At 40.6% G+C, this 16,254-nt stretch overlaps 1 protein-coding gene across 1 annotated transcript; it reads right to left on the reverse strand.

Moving 5' to 3' along the window:
• Positions 1-654: 654 nt before the first annotated feature.
• On the reverse strand, positions 655-10,416 carry LOC111146189 (ATP-binding cassette sub-family A member 1-like). Its single transcript, XM_022501626.1, has 5 exons — positions 10,297-10,416; positions 8,128-8,252; positions 3,845-4,034; positions 714-763; positions 655-673 (listed from the first exon to the last, which is right to left on the reverse strand). The coding sequence occupies exons 1-5, from the start codon at positions 10,414-10,416 to the stop codon at positions 655-657; spliced, it is 504 nt and encodes a 167-aa protein (XP_022357334.1).
• Between the last annotated feature and the right edge of the window lie 5,838 nt (positions 10,417-16,254).

Here is a 16,254-nt window from a genome sequence, read left to right on the forward strand (position 1 = left end):
TGCTGTCACAGATGTACTAGGATTTTTCTACCAGAAAACTTTTTTATTTTAGTTGAGTACCTCAGCATTCTTAAACTATATTTGGTACTTCCAGGCTCTCTTGGTAGTCTATATTTATAGCTATATGATTTTATGTTTCCAATATATATTGCAAATACAACATATTAAATTATTAGCTGCCTGAGAGAAAACTGAAAAACAGGAAGCATACTCACCTCTCACTTACCTGGTCCTCAAGAAAGACAGATACATTTCCTAGTGAGGCAAACAAAATCCTAACTCTGGAGGTAAAAACCTATCAGAGAGGTTTTGAGTTTTGACTAAGAGTCTTCTACCTCCGTGTTTCTTTAAAAGTTGTCACTTAGCAAATTAGGTGACAGTAGTGTTATTTGCAGTTGGTGTAAACAGATATTCTCTCTGGCATAAGATCAGCTCTGTGTCATGAAAACGTACAGCTGCTTCTGCCTTTCCCTTTTTCATTCATGTTTAGATTAGCTAGAACACTTAGAAGAGACAGGGGCTCTTTCATCCAATCCATAGCCCTGACACGGAGATTTAGAAAGCAGCAGCAGGTGGGTGTTCTTACCATGTCCCACACAAAACTGGAGAGCCTGTATGTGACAGTCTACACTCTGCTGATGAACTGCAGGTGCTCTACCTCACGGACCCACTCCTGGATCAGGAACACAACAGAGATGGCTGAGACGAAGAACATCTCAAAGATGACACAGATGGACACAAGGATGTCCATGACATGCTCCTCCTGCAGAGAGAAAGTCAGTGAAGATCTGAAGAGTCACTGATGCAGCTGAGAACACAATCAAGGAGGACACATACACACACACACACACACACACACACACACACACACCTGATGAATAGCCCAGGGAGAAACATCTGTTCAATAAATAAATACATTTCTTTTACTCAGAGTTTAAACATGATTATTTTCAAGTCAAAAATCTGAAAAACAAATGCATAACATCTCACTGGGTTAAAAAGTCCAGTACTGGGGCACCTGCATGGCTCACTGGATTAAGCATCTGCCTTCACCTCAGGTCATGATCCTGGGACCCTGGGACCCAGCCCCACATCAGGCTCCCTGCTCAGTGGAAAGTCTGCTCCTCCCTCTTCTTCTCCCTCTGCTGCTCCCCCTGCTTGGCCTGAGAGTGGCCAAATGGCATTCACTCTGGTCCACTGTTCCTGACCTTATAAGAGCTGCAGGTTGTAACTTCTCACACATAAAATATGGCTTAAAAACTTAGTAAGTACAGAAATATTAATGTGAAACTACTGAAATTCTTCCAGCTATAGATAAACTTAAAACAATAGTATATAGTATATCAATCTACTAGACACAGAAGTTCTAAAAGAAAAAAAAGAAATTCTAAGACTCTGGTTATAAGAATGATCCTATAAGCCCATTACAAAGGGTCTCTTCTTTTTTAAGATTTTTTTATTTATTTGAGACAGAGAGAAAGAGCACAAATGGAGGAGGGGGAGAAGGAGAAATGCCTCCCAACTGAGCAGGGAGCCCCACGTGGGGCTCAATCCCAGGACCCTGGGATCGTGACCTGAGCCGAAGACTGATGCTTAACTGACTAAACCACTCAGGCATCCCACAAAGGCTCTTTTATAAAATTCCTAACGACCTATATTGATACTGTGTAGAAGAGAAAGAATAACTGCTATGCTCCATATACAAGATACACACTTTGAAATATTAAATAGAGTAGCTCAGTCCTGGCTGCCACAAGATTACTAAATACTAGTGATGGCTTTGTAAATAAGCTGCTTTATGATCTGAGTGACCTACAATAATTCCCACATACCAGCAACTCGGGGCCCACCTTCCTGACAAGTCTTGGGTTAGATAAAGTACGCTGGCCAACTTCAAGTGTTTCTTTACTTGCTTACTGGAATCTTTTGACTCAGAGGAAGTGACTGAGAATTACTGGCACCCAGGCAAAACCCACCAAACCTATATAACAACCTGATATAAAATGTAGACAGTGTGGAAAATACCACCACTCAGCAGCAGACTCCACATGAATATTTACATGTTTCATTTAGATATTTCTTCTTCAAAGAAAATTCAAAGTTAGAATCTGTGAAAGTTACATCACAGCCACCTCTAATGGATTCTGGCAAACTTTTGACTCTAACAGTTCCTGCCCAGGTTGCTAAGAGAAGCTCCAGTAGGAAAGAGAAGAGACCTGAGCCTGATTATGGACACTGAGGAAAGAATGGTTATTTGTCTCTGATGCTCCTCTGACTTTGGTAGCTCAGGCCTGAACACAGGTCTCAAGCAGGCAGTTGGGGAGCCAAAACAGTGAAGGACACTGACCACAGTAAGCTAGAGAGGGCTGGATAGAAAGCTATGGTGCTTTCCTAGCAGAAGGGCCACTTTAGGGGTCCCACTTTGCACTGTTCAGAGTTCTATGGGTACCAGCTCTTGGGGAAAAGACAAAGGAGGAAAAGTAGGAAACAGTGACAGAGCTAAGCTTTGAGGCAGCCGTATAAGGTATCTCATTTTCCAGGAGGTATGAAAAGACTTCAAGGATTCCTCCTCTTCTTCTTAGTCCCACCTGATCCTTCAAAGCACAAAGGAAGAAATGGGTTGAAAAAAACAAGGAAAATAGGTAGTTTTAATACCATTTCTTCAATCCGTCTTTGGTCCATGTAAAAAGTGAAAACTGAAAAAGTGTCTTGGAATCCACACAACTCTCTGGGAACCTGATTTGGAAGAAAAGTATAACTAGGACAGGAGACTCATACTTTGAATAAAACCAATTTAAAAATCACCTTATTTCATAACATGACTGAACTAGAACTCTGCAAATTTAAAGAAAGCACATGTGTCTTTAGGTAGCACAACTGGAGCAGAAAACAAAATGGATAACAGTGACACATGTCCCTAGAAAGTGGATCACAGTGTGACCAGACCCTGCCACAGAGCCAAGGTGCAGCCATCAGCCAAACACCAAGGTCTAGTCCATTCTGCCCTCACCATTGGCCATTCACTTATGCCAAGCCAAGATGTCCCCCAGGAAATTATCCTGAGCTATTCAACAATAGACAGTGGAACATGACTTGTTACAGTCACCAAGGCTCTCAGGAAGCAGTATCACTACCTACACCCGGAGACTACTTTGGTTCACTGGAGTTATAATGATGAATAGATTCACCCTTAACTTTAAAGAGAAGTAACCAGGACTTAAGTTTTCACACCCATTTACAATTGCTTGTCCTCACCCTGCAACCTAGATGCTGATAAAGCAACAGAGGGAGCCCACAAGCAAGCCTCTTCCTAAAACTGTTCTCAGAAAAAGGCTCAGAACTGCTCCCCACACTCACAGTCTCAGAGAATGTCAGAGTTTTAAGACCCACAGAAGTCTCATGGGCCTGCCTCCCTAATTCAGAGGTGAGGAAACAGGCCCAGGGGCTGAGCGGCCTGTCTGGGGTCACCAGCTCATCTGTGGCACAAGCAGGGATGGAGCCGGGTCAGTCACAAGATGCTGTGTCACATTACCTCAGTGGGAGAAACCAGACTGTGCCTTCCACAGCCCAAGGATCCAGAGTGCTGAGATCTGGTTTTAACTCAAACAAGTAAGTAAGCCAGGCTGACTTTTCAAAATAGAGAAACAAGTTACACTAAGGTATAGGAACTTGTGGACCAAGTCCCTTCCCCTCAAAACCCACATGCTATTCTCTCCGATAAGAATTAAGCTCAAGACTGAAAGACAACCCCCTGACAGGATAGCTCAGCCATTCCTTCCTCCCCAGCAGAAGCTCCCAGCCCGCCTGCACTGCCATCTGCTCAGTCACACGGAGAGCGACTCACCTGTGGAGGAGGCAGCCCCCCTGCCCCCAGGGGACACACCGGCAGCATCTTCTTGATTTTGTCACTGCTACACTGGCAGGTGGGTGAGGGGTTCTCCATCGTCCAGTTCCCATTTTGGAAGAGGTCCATGATGGTCTGGGGGACCGGAGCGGTGGTCCACTCCTCTTCCCCCACAGAGCAGGGCATGTTTCTGCAAAGGGAGGACATCAAAGGTAGCATCACCTGAGAGGACCTGGACTTTCCTGGAGCCTCAGGAGCACAGACCAATCAATAACAACCACAAACAGGCATCTGTGCCCTCACCATTTGTTTGCTCTCCCCACAGACCTGTAAGTTGCAAACTCACTTTACAGTTAAGGATGAAGGAACACAAAGAGGCCCTAAACGCTCATGTACCAAACTCCAGTCAATCCAATCTGCCAGCATTTGGTCTCTTGCCCTAGTGTTCACTCAGTAAGTATTCATTGAGCATGTACTATGTACCAGACAGTGTTCTGCATATTTGAGAGTCTGGGGTGAACAAGACAAAGTCCCTACCTCCTTAGAGGAATTTGGCAGAAAGCAAATGTCACTTAGCCAAAAATAAGGCAAAATAAGAGAACAGTGAATCAGGGGAAGACAGATTACTTCTTCCTAGGAGGGTGATACTTCTTCCGAGGCATGAATGATCAGAAAGCAGCAGCCAGGGAAAGATTTGGGGAGAGAAAACACTACAGGCAAAGGCAATAGAAGGTATAACTACAAAGTCCCTCAAAAGAAAAGAATTTCCATGTTTGAGGAACAGCAGGAAGGCACTGAGATGGGACGGGATGAGGTAGGAGGGAGAATGATGGGAGATGACGGGTGGAGCGAAGCAGGTGCCAGATGACATGGGCCTGGGAAGGAGTCTGCATGTTATGCTCAATGTGCTGTGAATCTGGCGCAGAATGGCAAGATTTGCTTTATGTTTTAAAATGAGTACAGAATTGGGGTTTGGAGGGGACGCAGTGAGGGTGCTCAGTACATGAAGCGCTAGGTTGTCCACAAAGATCACGAGGCCTATATGCCTGACGCGAGCTCCGAATCACTGTGGACCATCACCAACACACTTGCCCTCTTGGGTCTTATCTTCTCCACCAGTAAAATAAAAGTACAAAATGACATGTTGAAACATGTCATTTCTAATATCCCTTCCAGTTCCAAGATTCTACAATGCATAGCCACACTCTTTATGTTATTCTTCTGTGTACTAAAAACATCAAAGGAACAGATCTGTGCACTGCTCTCTAGTTCTCTCTAAGGCACTGTAACTTGATGGAAAAGTCAAAGTAAGACATGGTGCTCTCCCGAAGCTCATACTCTAAAACCTCCAAAAGATGATTGGCTGAGATAAAGTTAAGAGCCACTGGTAGGTGTCCTACTCAAATCTCCCTTAATTATACCACTTTTTGAAAAACTTCAAATCCGAATTTCAGTGAGTTTGTCAGCACAGAGATCTTGTCTTCAGACTGCCTCCAATACACATCAATAGTGCTCTTCATCAAAGCTATAGCATTCGATTCAGGGTCATGCCTCTTTTGTCTTTCTACCCTGGACAACTGAACCCACCTCTACCAGCACTGGGCTCTCATAAGCTCTTTATCTCTTGTCATTGTCTTTATCAGTGATCCCTTTGGCCTCCCCTTCAGACACCTTGAGGGGTATGAACATTCACCAAATTTGTTGATACAGTGCCTTAAAAAAGGATTTTAAAGAAAAGGTCACAAAAAATACATGTTAAAAGAATAAACTATGCATTTTCATAAAAAGTGAATATATCATGTTTTCAGGTTGTCAAAGTGAAAAGGCTTATAAGCAAAACCAAAAATTATATATAATGGAGCAGCCCATTGCAAAACTTAGGTACAAGATTTAGTGGAAAGCATCTGACCCGTAAGTATAAAGTGCTCTTAAATTAAATATTAATGTGCTATCGCAGTAAAAAAAAAAAAAAACAAAAACAAAAAAACAGCTATAATGATTCATTTTGCAAGATTTTAGAACATCCTCCAAATGTTCGTTTCTAGATGTTCTGATTAGGTTACTTTATTAGCTTTTTAAAAATAAACAAAATGATTCAAATGGCAAATGATGGTAGTCAACAGTGTGTCATGCAGCTGATAAATGCAATATTAGAAAGGAAACCAAGTGACAATGACAAGAAGCCAGTAAAGGAGGGTCTAAAACAGCACTCAGAGGATTTGTTTTCCTTCTATATGTTGGATCCTAAAGCCAGCATCTTTCCTGAGGACATTCAAGAGTTCCTGGGTGCCCACATTCTCAGGAGTGTCATCACTGTGGGTACATAAGAAGCAGCCAGTTCAGTAATTCATTAAAAACAGGAACTGGGGGGGGGTGCCTGGATGGCTCAGTGGGTTGAGCCTCTGCCTTTGGCTCAGGTCATGATCTCAGGGTCCTGGGATCGAGCCCCACATCAGGCTCTCTGCTCAGTGGGGAGCCTGCTTTCCCCTTTCTCCCTGCCTCTCTGCCTACTTGTAAGCTCTCTGTCAAATAAATAAAATCTTAAAAAAAAAAATGGGAACTAGGAGGTAAAGTTTTTCAAAGTAAACACTTTATTAAACACCTCCTGAGTGTTAGGTTCTTAACACAAAGATGAGTAAAACACAGTCTCACCTATAAGTACCTTAGACACTAGCCATACATTTGATATCAGGACGATAACCAGCAATCTAGAATGGGGACTATATAAATACGTGTAAGTTGGGTGTATGTGTGCACATATATCTGTACAAACACACATACATAATACACATTTACATATGTATTTTAATGTTAAGTAAAGAAACTTATTAAGGATCTGTACTTCAAAAGGACTTTCAGGGGCAACTAGGTGGCTCAGTCAGTTAAGCGTTGGATTCCTGATCTTACTTAAGTCTTCATCTCAGGGTCATGAGTTTAAGGCCCCCTCTGGGCATGGACTACTTTCACAAACTTAGTAAGGATCAATATTTCAAAAGTACTTTCACAATTATCCACTGAGGCACTGACAACCAGGACTTTCTACAAAGGTCAGGCAGATTTTATCTGCATGAACAACTAAAAAATACAAACAATAATGAGCACAGATTATAAACATGAGATAAACCCATGGTCTACAGCCATGAGCAACACAAGGTGAGCCTGGAAAAGAAAGAATAAAGTAAATCTGAGCCATAACACACAAACACACACACACACTAAACTATAGTATATATACTATATATGTATACACACATATACATACACACACTATGCTATATATACACATACACACACACTAATAAATATAGTATAAATACTATATGTGTATATATATACTATACATACTACATACTATATGTATACTTTATGTGTATACAATGTGTATACACTATATGTAGTATACTACATACATAAAGTATAACTGTTTTAAAAGAAAGCTTCCTTGTTCTTTTTTTAAACATTTACTTGTTTTAGAGAAAGACAGAGATTGTGAGTGTGGAGAGAAGGAGCACAGGGAGAAGGAGAGAGAGAATCTCAAGCAGACCACTGAGCCCAGACCCTGACACAGGGCTTGATCTCATAACTCTGACATCATGACCTGAGCCAAAATCAAGAGTTGGACCCTTAACCATTAAACCAAGCAACCTGGACATCTCAAATTTCCTTGAGTTGATATCACTGACAAGTTTTTCCCCACCCAAAGATTTATAAATCCTACAGATATGAAAAAACAAAATTCTGCCTGACAAGATTACGAAATTCCTATAACCTTTTGTTTGAAGTGTCGGATTGTTTGTTATAAGTAAGGGGTATTTTTGTCTAAAGAACAAATACTAGCTAATATCTAAAACTTAACAGATAAAAAGTGCAAGAATTGCATTGTGGAGAAAACAAAGCATTAACTTCCTGGAGGTACAGTGTATACAAATACTTTAACACAACCACAAAATTAACATAGCTATAAATATCCAAATACATTAATAACTTAATCATAGATTTTAGAAGGGCATATTATTTTCTTAAAATACATATAACTGTACCTGGCAATACCAGTATAAAGAGGAATAAAGTTCAAACATGACAACAGAGGACTATCATTTCAGGTTTAATCGCTGCCATTCTTTGCATACGATATTAGTTTGTGTCAGGGCTTTAGAACAGCTGATAAAATCTATTCCACCGTGCGATTCTTGAGTCCACCTCCCCTTGGCCCTCAGCAGTGTCAACACTTCGTGTCTGCCTGAGCTCTCTTCTCTCCTGGGGCACAGAAAGCAAACACGTACCTGACAAATGTGTACTGTTCGTTGTACATCCAAGGCTGAAGTTCCAGGCTGGGGTACTTGCCAAAGGGGGGCACGATCAAGCTGAACACCAGGGCAATGCAGACAAACACAGCTGGCAGGATGATCTACAACCAGGGGAGAGAGGAGGAAAGGAAATGGCAAAGAAAAAAAACAAAAAACAAGGGCAAATGTCAGAGAAAGGGGCCTGGCACAAGCCCCTAACAGTCCAGCCAGCTTCCCAAACCAGGCAGCATGCAAGTGAGTGCCACAGGACCCAGAACAAAGCGCCACCAAGGTATTCATGGCAGGTGGGAAGCAGCAGATCCTGAAACCAAAACCTCCTCCCTCCAGCGCATTTCTGGAGGCTGACAGCACAAAGCCAGAGGCTGTGGCCACCCAGCAGAGACATGAAGCTCAAAACTTTACAGAGAAAATGGTGGTCACATGTCAGCGGGACTCAGAACACTGGGTCCTACCCTCTTCCCTCTGAAGACCCAAGAAAGAACACGATGGGCCATGAGCCCAGCTCAACTCAGAGAAAGGCCGACAGAACCAGCCCTGCACCAGGAGCCAGAAGACACAAAGCCTGGTTCTGTGTCTGCCACAAATGTATCCACAGGAAGTCACTCCCGCTGTGGCCTCAGTAATCTCACTTGTAATCTACAGACCAAGACCAACGGACCCTGTCAGATCCCACACTCTGAAAGGGAACAGCAACCGCTGTCACCATGGAATGGCTTCAAAAAGCGTCATTACCGAAATCCTTCTTTCTGAGAAAATACTATATGACAATTATCTCATTTCATTATTGTTACAACCCTATCACCAATCAAAAAGCAAAGTAATCGATCTCCGAGAGACTAAGTAACTTGCCCAAGGTCACACGGCCAGTAAGTGGCAGAACCAGAATTCAAACCCAGGTCTCTGTGCTCCAAACTCATACTCTACATTACCCACATAGTCTGCAGGGAAGAATTTCTGCAGATGCTTTCTCTGTACTTCTCGATTTTATACAGCAGGATAATTTTATCCCTACTCACCAAGTGCCTTAGCATGGAAACACCAACACATAGGCAGCAGTGTAATGAGTCTTTTCTGTTTTCCCATTTTCTTCTGACCTGTCTGGCTACCTTTCTATCAATTTGCAGTTAAACATCAACTTAGAGAAAAGTCACGTTTCCAAAAAGTTTATATGTCAAGTGTGTCTCAGGTTATGAAAACTGAATTTGCCCAGCCAATTTTTCTAAACTCTGTCTGCTGCTTCCTGATGGCACACAGGAGAAGGAGGCACAAACACGTCAGCTGTAACAGAGAGTGAGCAGGGGACAACAACTGAAAGGACTGTGGCTGGAAAAACTCCTCAGTCCAGAAAAACTCCTGAGTCCTGTATTTATTAGATACAAGGTAACAACCAACAAAGAAGGTTATACAGTAGCCATAGGTCTTGTAGGTAAACAAGAAGGAATTTGAGTCATATGTTGATCATAAGTCTTACGGGAAAACAAGAAGAGTAGGGTGTGCCTGGTCAACCAGCAAGGAATTAGTAGTTGAGCAAGCGCACTTAAAGGGATTACCTTAACAGCAGGCTTTCTCTGAGGCAGGGGAGACAATGAAAAAGGGAAGCAGGTGGTTGGTGTTCGCCAGGAGCCAGCCAGGTGTTCCCAGCTGCTCAGCTTCCAAGATGTGTACCATTCTCTCCACCAGAGGCCCGCTGGTAGTACATGTTCTTCTCAAGATCATCTTTAAGCATGCTTGTGTGACCGGTACAATTTCTAATTATTTATATTTTAAGCAGTATATTTTTCTGAGGGACAGTTACATCTGTCTTTGTTACGCTGTCTTCTACCATAAAACTCACACAAATGTGCACACACACACAGCACTACTTAATGCCAGGCCCACTCTAAGCACTTACTCATTTGAATCCTCATAACAGCCCTACGTCATAGGCACATTATCTTCATTTCTAAAGATGAGGACAAGGAGGCACAGAGAAGTAACTTGACCACAGATGCATGAGTGTCAGGAAGCAGGACTGGGATTGAAAGATGAAAAGTCTGGCTCCAGCATCCACCCCATACCCATGACCTTCTCCTGCCTTCACTGGTCAGGGAGCCCGCAGCCCACCCGTGAAGCCAGAGTTGCTGGCCTAGAGCAGCACTTTGTCACCTGAGCAAAGAATCCCTTCTGACTCCGTCTGGCAATCAGCAGCCTCTTCCACAGAAGGGCCACAAACTGCTGCTGTGTGAGCTTCCAGCCCTTCACCTGGTAGGAGCCTTTGCCGTCCATCCTGCTGAGCAGGTCTGTTTCTCTGGATTCTACAGGAAACCAACACCGAAGGTCACCTATTATCTGAGGCTGTTTTGATATCGCCTTGCTCTTCTTTTCCAGGCTTCTCCAGCAAGACTTCAAATCAGTAATATAAAGTTGAACAATACAATAGAAAATTGGGCAACAGTAATAAAGTGAGATCTCGAAAAATGAAAACAATATGACCTACGAAATTATGGAAAGATGCTGAATTCACAAGAAATCAGAGAAATGTAAATTATTTCTCATATATACATGAAAAAAATTATAAAGATGCTGTTAAAAATAATGATGGTCAAGTAAAGCTAAAATACATTAAAATGAATTAATTACTCAGTAGGTATCTATGGCAGCTTGTAGAAGTGAAAAGAAATATACTGGAGAACAGTGGATAACGGATCATTTGAAAGAGGAACTTCATGAAAAAAATATATCACAAACTAAGTGCATGACTGTTTTAAGCTAGAAAGTGTCTCATTTTATATGCAGGGAAAAAACCAACATATTTAGTAGCAATCTAAAATAAGTAGCAAAAGTTACAAAAATACTTCTCCCATAACATCTCTCTCCAACACCAGCTGGAAGGCACAGAAATTACTCAAAGCAATAGACCTGCAAAGACTATTTCAAGAAATAATTATATTTATTAATGAGAAACTTAAAATGTTTAAACATTTTAAATAAACTGGCACTAGAATTCACTTTTAAATGCAAAACAAAAAGCCAATTAATACAAGATATCTAAAAAGGGATATAATAATATATATTAAACACATATGTTCATGTGTTTTACTAATAAAAACAATTTAAATACAAATAACTTCAAATAAAATCATACTATATTTAATACTGAGTTACACACAAATCTTTCCTACTACTAATTCCAAGAAGACTAGCAACTAGGAGGCTGGTAGAGAAATATCAAGACATGTTGACAAGCTGAAGAAGACTCAATGCTCAACACACAACAGGTGCTTAACAAAAATATTCACTAACATGAGTAGAAAACTTAAGAAACACTGAATGAAAACTGAAACAATCCTGTCTTTTCTTTTGCTAATAACCTCCTTGCCCCACCCTCCTTCTGCCTATTCCATTTTGCACAACTCTTCACATAGCTATTTACTCAAGAGATGCTGCCCAATTCATGACTTGTTGAATAAAGCCAATTACATCTTCACATCTTCAAATTTTAAACTTGAATTTGTCAACATCCTTTACTGAAATGTTTCTCTTCTGGTAAATAATCCTGTATCATGCACACACCAAAAAAGGGAACTGTGAGGTAACTCCACACTAAATGACTATAGCTTAAATTAAAGGAACTCAAAAATTACAGTAAAAATAGCACAGGCTAGTTCCTGCTTTAATGAAGGAAAAGTAGTCTATACCACCATCTAGTGGCCCTTAGAATATTGCATGAAGGTACTTAGCCAAGGATGTCACCAAAATACAGGCATCTAAAGTTTACACGTAGAGCTACTGCCCTCCTTCCTACCCAGTTCAGACAGCACTGGATGGATCTCTCCTGCTTCCTTCTGCAGAGCTGCATGAGCTGGACCTTTGGACAAAACGATGTAGGAACACCATCAAGTGGATTATTGCCTTTGCACACGTATAATTTCCTCCAGCCTTTACTTGATACCTATTTCTTATGTAAGGTGTAAAAATGCATCTTCATACTCATCAGACCAAATGGACAAATTGGTCAGAAAAACCCCATACACTATGAGTAAGGGCATGAATTTGTAAGATGTTTGTCATTGTTTAGTAGAGATGAATATGGTACGTATCTTATGACCCAGCAATTCCATTCCTAGCTACATACTCTAACACAGTGCTTCCAGTACACAGATCCCCAAGGTTTCTATGGTACAATACAGAGGGTCTGGTAACTTAGATGGGAAAAAAATTACATCTCTATTGTGTTAAAAAAAAAAAAAAACTAATTAAAAACGCAGGCCCAAAATGGCATCAGTTCAGTTAAGGCCCCAAGTCAGTAAACTAGGACTTAATATCTAATTGCAATATCAACCTTTCCCAGAAATATAATCTTAACTGGTCAGTCAGGAATTTTCAGATAGGTGCCACTAAGACTGTCATGTGGCCCTCTCCAAGCCCCTAAAGATGAGGTAATCTGCATAAGAATCCCCGCTCTTCCACCACCCCCACCAAGAGAAAGGGACCTTCCCTTGAACAATCCTTCCTCTTCCTTTGTTTATAATTCTCTTGCCCCACCCTCATCCCTATAAAAACCTTCCTTCTTGTACTCCTCTTCAGAGCATCCCTCCACTTACTAGTGGGAGATGCTGCCCAATTCATGAATCTTTTTAAAAACTGATTTATTTAAGAGAGAGCAGGTGCAAGCAGAAGAAGAGGCAGACGGTGAGGGAGGGAGAGAATCTTCAAGCAGACTCCCTGCTGAGTGTGGAGCCCAATGTGGGGCTCCATTCCAGAACCCTGAAACCAGGACATGAGCCAAAATCCAGAGTTGGCTGCTTAACTGATGAGCCAGCCAGATCCCCCATCATGAATCATTTAATAAAGGCAATTAGATCTTCAAAATTTACTCGGTTGAATTTTGTTTTTTAACAACTGTCACCAACTTCTAACTGAAAATAAGCATTTCCTTTAAGTATGAATGTAGGCAACAAAAAACAGTATTGTTAATAGGACCAATGACTTTGTGACCAATAAATATCATAGATATTGTCAAGTTACATCCAGAAGTGTTACAAACATACACAAATTTCTTTTATGCTCATCACTATTTACATTACGATAGCTGTCAAATCCAATGATTCTGTATCAATAATTTATTCTCAGGAGCACCTGGCTGGCTCAGTTAGAAAAGTATGTGAAACAATCTGAGGGTTTTGAAGGGGCAGAGGGTGGGAGGTTGGGGGATCCAGATGGTGGGTATTGTAGAGGGCACGGAGTGCATGGAGCACTGGGTGTGGTGCAAAAATAATGAATACTGTTATGCTGAAAAAATAAAAAATTTAAAAAAAAAAAAGAAAAGTATGTGACTAGATCTTGGGGTTGTGAGTTTGAGCCCCATGTTGGGTGTAGATATTACATAAATAAATAAACTTTAAAAGAATTTACTTTCATATTTTGATCATTTTAGCTGTATATGTTTTCTTTGCAAACCTGTGTATTTGCGAAGCATGTGAAACATTAGGGTTGTATAAGGGAGCAAGAATTCCTCTCCTCTCCAAGGGTTCTTCTAGGTGTACTAAGAATCATATTGACAAGAGACAGAATAACAGGAGAAAACTAAATCTAATAGCATATGTATGAATCCAAATAGATATGGAAATTCTGAAGAGGCAAAATGAGGTATATATGTCATCCTGAACTGAAGAGAAATGTGTAGGGCTCTAGAACTTCACAGGAAAAGAATGCAATTAATAGGGCAGTAAGAAGAGCAGACATTTGGTAATCAGATGTTTGTCCTTCCATACAGATGGGTCAACTCAGATAAAATTTATCTCTGGTAATAACCCTTATGCTGGCAAAGATCTTTGGATTTTTCTATGTACTTAAGAGAAGGGCAAAAGTTTCTTTTGAGCCTGCAGGGTCCTGATTGCCTTCAGCTCAAAATAATCTTTACGTCAATGTGGCCCCATCTTGAAGTGACCTGACCTCAGTCCCTACAGTTCCATAGGCCTACAAGATTTCCAAAGGGTTGGGGAGACTGGGTGGGTCAGTTGGTTAAGCATCTGCCTTCAGCTCAGGTCATGATCTCAGGGCCCAGGGATCGAGGCCATGTTGGATCCACGCTTAGTCGGGAAACTGCTTCTCGCTCTCCTTCTGCCCCTTCTCTCCTCCTCTCCCACTCGTGTGTGCATGTCCACACGCACGCACGGTCTCTCTCTCTCTCCCTCTCAATCTTCTGCTCTCTCAAGTAATAAAATATTTTTAAAGGAAAGACTTCCCAAGGGTGCAATGGCCATTTATGCCATTGCATAAAAAAGGTTAAAAATCCCTGCCATAAAAATATATTATATGTTCATAAAAAATAAAATAAAATAAAATATTAAAAAAAAAATCCCTGCCATAGAGAAATTCTTCATATGGAAACAGGAGCAATCTATTAAAAAAACTCAAAACATCTTTGTTCATAATATCAAATGTACAAATATATATCCAGACAATGGAACAACATATAGCAGAGATATGTATTAATTACTGACTTCATCAAAATGCATGATTTCAAAAACTTTATGTCAAATCTAAGAATCAACTAACAGAATGACAAAAGTGTCTGTTTTTAGAAAGTTCGAAAATAGGCAAACCAATGAAATTTAGAGTTATACACAATGTAGTTGAATTTTAAAGAAAATGAATGCAATGATCAACACAAAATTCTGGGTCATGGCTGCTTCAGGCAAAGAGGTCGGGGAAGGTGTTGTAAGGGAGGAAATTGTGACCTGAAAGGAACACATTTTGGGCTTCTAAATTACTGACAATATTTTATTTCTTTCTTGGTGGCAGGGTAATAGGCATTCAATGTATTATTCTTTAAAGTATACTGACATATTACACCTACTTTTGGGCGTATATGATACATGTTTCATGTTAGATAGGCAACCTTAGTCCACTCAATCTAAAATAACTATGCAGTTGGTCTATATCACATTAGCCTATTTTAATATTCCAGAGTTACCTAGTTTTCAACTATGCCCAAAGTTTAGGATATACAAGGATATACAATGATAATTTTCAACATACATTGTGTATCGTCTAGGCAATACAAGGATTTGTTTCAAAACAAAAGGTCACATAAAAATGTTTCATGTTTTTAAACAGTTCTTAGAGGCTATATTCTACCACTCATATTTTTAAAATAAATGGTAAAATGAACTGGCTTTATAATCTGGCTTTAGACCCCAAATGTGCCACTTAGCAGCAGTGAACCTAAGAAATGTAATACTCTCAAAACTTCCCACTCCTCACTTGGAGATAAAGTTGAACTCACAGGGTTCTGAGGATGATAAAAACCTGTGCATGAACAGGAGATTGTCTTAAAGCACCGAGCAGCACTTAACCAATAATTTCCCTCTTTAAGTTATAGCCATGAATTTTTCAGTGATAATGAATCACAGATAGTGAATCACAGATAGTGATTTGTTAAGTATTTTCATCTTCTGCTGGTTAGATGAAGTTGATGACAGGGTGTCCACGGATGGTAAAACCATTAGGTAGAAGTCTGGATCCGTAACTCACTCTGGATGGAAGAGCTGCCTGCCAATGAGGAAAACCCATTTTAGATTCTTAAGGAACAAGAAATAAAATCCTGTTGTGTCTGAGACGTTATACATTTGGTATCTATTTGTTACAACAGTTTAGCAGGTCCTATTTAATATAGTCTTAAAAAGGTGAACCACATTCAGAAGTTCGAGATACAGCTGAAGGGGTCAGAACTAGTCATAAACAAATTAAGTGAATGACTACTTACCAACAGTGAGATACCTAGCTTTTTTCCCTCCTCAGTCACAGAAAACTGGCAGTAAGGCTTATAACTCAGACAGGAATCTGGAAGGATTTCCTCACTTGGGGTAACTGACTAAACTTTAAAAAAATGACTTATGGGTGAAAACAAATGGGAGTTTTCCTCCTCAATGAAATAAACAGATAACCTACAAAAACCCTAGAGTGAAGCCCACCATTTGACAGGTCACACCCATACTCAAAAAGCTTTCAAAAAATTTTTGTCTCACTGCAAAATATGAGTTTATTACCAAGGATTACAGATACAAAACTATTTTAGGAAAAACACTAGCATACTAGTATCATGGCTAAAAACAAATC

The sequence above is a fragment of the Enhydra lutris genome, unplaced genomic scaffold (assembly GCF_002288905.1).
Source record: "Enhydra lutris kenyoni isolate GAN:26980312 unplaced genomic scaffold, ASM228890v2 scaffoldscaffold13, whole genome shotgun sequence".
NCBI classification, from domain to species: Eukaryota; Metazoa; Chordata; class Mammalia; order Carnivora; family Mustelidae; genus Enhydra; species Enhydra lutris.